General features: G+C 39.4%; 1 protein-coding gene across 1 annotated transcript; it reads right to left on the bottom strand.

Annotated features, from left to right (window-relative positions):
- Positions 1–701: 701 nt before the first annotated feature.
- On the bottom strand, positions 702–3,903 carry LOC142235488 (uncharacterized). Its single transcript, XM_075306740.1, has 3 exons — positions 3,318–3,903; positions 827–1,553; positions 702–762 (listed from the first exon to the last, which is right to left on the bottom strand). Exons 1-3 carry the CDS (start codon positions 3,901–3,903, stop codon positions 702–704), a joined length of 1,374 nt encoding a protein of 457 aa, XP_075162855.1.
- Positions 3,904–4,697: the final 794 nt, after the last annotated feature.

Raw genomic sequence — 4,697 nt, 5'->3', positions numbered from 1 at the left:
TTGAAACGGCTGATGTGACGGTTGTTGAAAATCTCGATGGTCCTACGGATCCTCCAGATAAATCTTCACAATTGTAAGGCTGCATGTGCTGCCTTAAAAGTTCTCCTGGTGAATGGGACATAGACATACAGAAACAAAATATGTGAATTAAGTACTCCGGGGTTCAAACTATTGCAGTATACTGGTAATGATGTAAATCGAGCCTGTATAATTGGTAAAAACGAGCTCAACTTGTTTCTGCTTCCTTCAATGTGCAATACAGACACTGTCGTTGTCAGTTCAGAAATAACCAAATGCAAATATTGGGTATCTTCGGTCTACATGGGACATGATAAGGAGGAGACGCTGGAGGTACTATTGGACACACATTTTCCCGGAAATCAGACGGTTGAACCATGTACTGGCGGTGCCTCAGTGGCTCAGCGGTCATTTCCTATCGAGGAAATTGTATCGGAATCTAGAATAAAATGGGCGTTAAATAGCTTTGGATCATTCAAATCCCCCGGACCTGATGGAATTATTCCGGCGGAAGTACAAGCGGTGGCTGACAGAATTATCCCCTGGTTGTCGGCGATATATATAGGATGTATCAACTTAGCATATATTCCAGGAAAGTGGAGGGAATCAAAAGTCGTTTTCATACCTAATGCTTAGTACTAAGTTCGTTTCTTCTTCTTCTTCTTCTTCTGTTTCATATGTGTTCAGCACATATGAATTGTAGTAAAAGGTGGCTGAGACACCAGATCTATGATGCCACCTTTCCTGGGTTTTAGTTGTGGGTATTATTAAAAGTTGTGGGAATATCTGATTGTTGTTTTGAAATTACAGTATCTTGTCTGAGCATTTGAATAATTTATGAAGTGCTACATAGCTATTTTGGTCATCCTTCTTCAATATTTCTATGCAATTGAGTTGTCTGATACCAGCATTGCGAAGTTTCCTAATCAGGAAATCTCTTGATGTAAGACTCATGCTGGGACATTCAAATGTGAGATGGTCGATGGTTTGCGTTGATCCGCATTCACATGCACTGCTGTCTGTCATATTCACTCTAAACAAATGTGCCTTGGCGCAAGTATGACCAAATCTGACTCTGCATATTAGTGTAATCACCTCCCTAGGCAGTTTTCGGTTTCGGAACCAAGGTGTTGTATTAACAGTTCTAGATAATGAATAGAGACGGCGTCCGAATGGACTCTCGTTCCATTTCTGCTGCCAAGATCTTAAAGATTTGTTCTTATCATATGATTTAATGTCCATATAGGGTATCGCCGGATAATGTAATGTGTCTGTATGGTTTACAGCCAGATAATCCGCGTGTTCATTTCCTGGAATTCCTGTGTGACTGGGAACCCATAGAAAATGAACAGTATAGCCTTCCAGATCAAGTTCATATAGCAGTTCTCTTATAATCCAAATGTAAGGATGTGTTCTGTTGTTTCCAAATGAACTTAAAGCCATTAGAACAGACTTACTATCTGAAATAATAATGTATCTGTCCAAATCACTAGCTTTTATGAATTTAAGAGATTCTATTATGGCCTGTGCCTCTGCTGAGTAAATTGTACATATTGGGTGTAATGAAAAGGATGCTTCTAAAGGGTGATTCTTTTGAGGTTAGGATTTTCATGCATTAGTATTTGACAGATCACGTGGGATTTCAGACATGGTGTCAAAGAGAAAGATGCTCAGTATGCTTTGACATTTCATCATGAATAGACTTACTAACGAGCAACGCTTGCAAATCATTGAATTTTATTACCAAAATCAGCGGCAGAAAATCCGCTTTTTTATCGACAAATTTTGTTCAGCGATGAGGCTCATTTCTGGTTGAATGGCTACGTAAATAAGCTAAATTGCCGCATTTGGAGTGAAGAGCAACCAGAAGCCGTTCAAGAACTGCCCATGCATCCCGAAAAATGCACTGTTTGGTGTGGTTTGTACGCTGGTGGAATCATTGGACCGTATTTTTTCAAAGATGCTGTTGGACGCAACGTTACGGTGAATGGCGATCGCTATCGTTCGATGCTAACAAACTTTTTGTTGCCAAAAATGGAAGAACTGAACTTGGTTGACATGTGGTTTCAACAAGATGGCGCTACATGCCACACAGCTCGCGATTCTATGGCCATTTTGAGGGAAAACTTCGGAGAACAATTCATCTCAAGAAATGGACCGGTAAGTTGGCCACCAAGATCATGCGATTTGACGCCTTTAGACTATTTTTGGTGGGGCTACGTCAAGTCTAAAGTCTACAGAAATAAGCCAGCAACTATTCCAGCTTTGGAAGACAACATTTCCGAAGAAATTCGGGCTATTCCGGCCGAAATGCTCGAAAAAGTTGCCCAAAATTGGACTTTCCGAATGGACCACCTAAGACGCAGCCGCGGTCAACATTTAAATGAAATTATCTTCAAAAAGTAAATGTCATGGACCAATCTAACGTTTCAAATAAAGAACCGATGAGATTTTGCAAATTTTATGCGTTTTTTAAAAAAAAAAAGTTATCAAGCTCTTAACAAATCACCCTTTATGTCCATATCTGGTGTCCAAAAGGCAAAACTGGTCCTATCCATATTTTTGGCTCCATGCGTGTAAATTCTGGTAAAATGTTTCCATTTATTATTCATCAGGCAGTTGAATTTTGTCAGCACAACACTTGGGTTTATGTCATCTTTACGAGTATCCAAAAAATGTACTGTTGGTCTGTATATAATGCTCCCAAAAGAGTGTTGATGTCTGGGCAACTTGTACTCCTCAGTGTGGAATGTGCGTGTTTTCTCCGCATATTCAGATATAAATTTAGATCCAGAGAAACGACTATCTATGAAATGGGTTATATATTTCCTTGCTGGATGATTTATATTAGAAATTATCTTGTTTATGTAGTTATTTGCGAGAAATCTGAATCTCTCCGGTAAGGGCATGAGATTTGCCTCATGCTCCAATGCAAGTGTGTGAGTGGAGATTAACGCGCCCAAAGCTATTCTTGCAGCTCGAAATTGGATTCTCTGCAGCACCAATAGACTCGAAGCAGAACATTCTAATAATAATGGGGCCATATATTCAATTCTAGGTCTTACGACCCCTTTGTAGAGCAATAACAAATTTAGGGGGGTCTGCCCCCCAAGTAACACAACAAAGTGCTTGCAATATATTCATGAACGCAAAACAATTCCGTTTAACATATCGTATGTGTTTGTCTGTGTTCATATGAGAATCCAAGATGAATCCTAGAAAACAGAACTTGTCTGTATATTCTACTGTGGATCCCCCGATCGATAATCGTGGACATGTGGGGTTCAACTTTTTTTTACCAGTTGTAATGATCATAGCCTTTGACTTGTTGGCGGATAGCGAGAGTTGTATGTCATCTAATCTCCTCTCAAGGATGTTAATGGCATTTTGAATCTTCTCAATGCTCCTATCAAGCGATATGTCAGAGTAAAAAATGGACACGTCGTCCGCGTAGCCCAGTATTTCCACATCCAGATCGTAGAATAGGTCGTTAATATAAATATTGAAGCTCAGGGGACTTATCACCGAACCCTGCGGCGTCCCCGTAAATGATCTTCTATAATAGGACTTACCATCTCTTTCTATTAATAAATCCTTGAATCGTAGCATGTTGTAAAGTACATCACAAGTGTGGCCACCAACACCGAGTGCTCTATATTTCAAAATCAGCTGTTCAATATTTACGTTTTCAAACGCACTTTTTATATCTAGAAATAGACATGTAGTATACTTTCCCTCTTTTCGGGCGCATTGAGCAGCTGACCATAGCGTGATAACATTATCTTGTGTTGATCTGCCACGTCTGAAGCCAAATTGCGAGTTGCTAATTTTCATTTCCGATTCAAGATAATGTTCGATTCTATGACAAATCATTTTCTCGGTCATGTGGTTTACCTTTTTTATGTATTGGTGTTATCTTATATTTCATCCATGAATTAGGAATGCATTTGCTTCTCCATACACTATTAAACATCTAAAGTAATGCCACCTTGACCCTGTTATCAAATTCCTTGATGTGGCCGTTGCGGATTCCATCAAGACCTGGAGATGTGTCTTTGGAAGACGAAATAGCCATTTCAAGTTCTGACAACACAAAGTCTCCCTCCAATGCTGTCTGTTCACTTTCAGGTATTATAGGTATAGGTCCTTGCGGGCCAGCCAAAATATCACAGAAGGGCTCAATACAGGATTCAGGAATAGATGGCGGCTTAGGTATATTTATACCTCTAAACCGCTTCACAATCTTCCAGAGCTCACTAGGTGTTATTTCACTGTCGATACCTTCACACGTCAATTTCCATCCACGTCGCTTTTCCGATTTAATTATATAGAAATATTCTTTCTTACATGTAGTGTATCTAATGAAATTCTCTCTAGATGGCTGCTTTCTAAATTCGGATATCGCCTTAATCTGTTTGGCCTTTGCCTTTTTACAATTCAGATTCCACCATGGTGTATCAGTATGTGACTTTATATTTGTCTTTTTCATAAACTTTTCATAGAAAAGTTTGGAAAACACATCAAATTTTTCACTTTGATACGCAGCATTAAATGACTCACTCTGTAATATCTCCCACGCACCTTTATTTAGAGCGCCCTTAGAAATAATACGAGGAACACCGTAAGCAATCTTCTGATACACTGTGGGTCTCAATTGAAATGACGTCTTCAGAATACAG

The sequence above is a fragment of the Haematobia irritans genome, chromosome 4, assembly GCF_050003625.1.
Source record: "Haematobia irritans isolate KBUSLIRL chromosome 4, ASM5000362v1, whole genome shotgun sequence".
Classification (NCBI taxonomy): domain Eukaryota; kingdom Metazoa; phylum Arthropoda; class Insecta; order Diptera; family Muscidae; genus Haematobia; species Haematobia irritans.
This window is presented reverse-complemented; position numbering and strand designations above follow the sequence as displayed.

Coding starts and splice junctions, on each gene's coding strand:
- LOC142235488 (XM_075306740.1), bottom strand. CDS start 3,903: ATGACCGAGAAAATGATTTGTCATAGAATCGAACATTATCTTGAATCG. Junction 1,554..3,317: donor GGCTATGATCATTACAACTG/GTAAAAAAAAGT, acceptor CAATTTACTCAG/CAGAGGCACAGGCCATAATA. Junction 763..826: donor AAATGCTCAGACAAGATACT/GTAATTTCAAAA, acceptor ACTAAAACCCAG/GAAAGGTGGCATCATAGATC.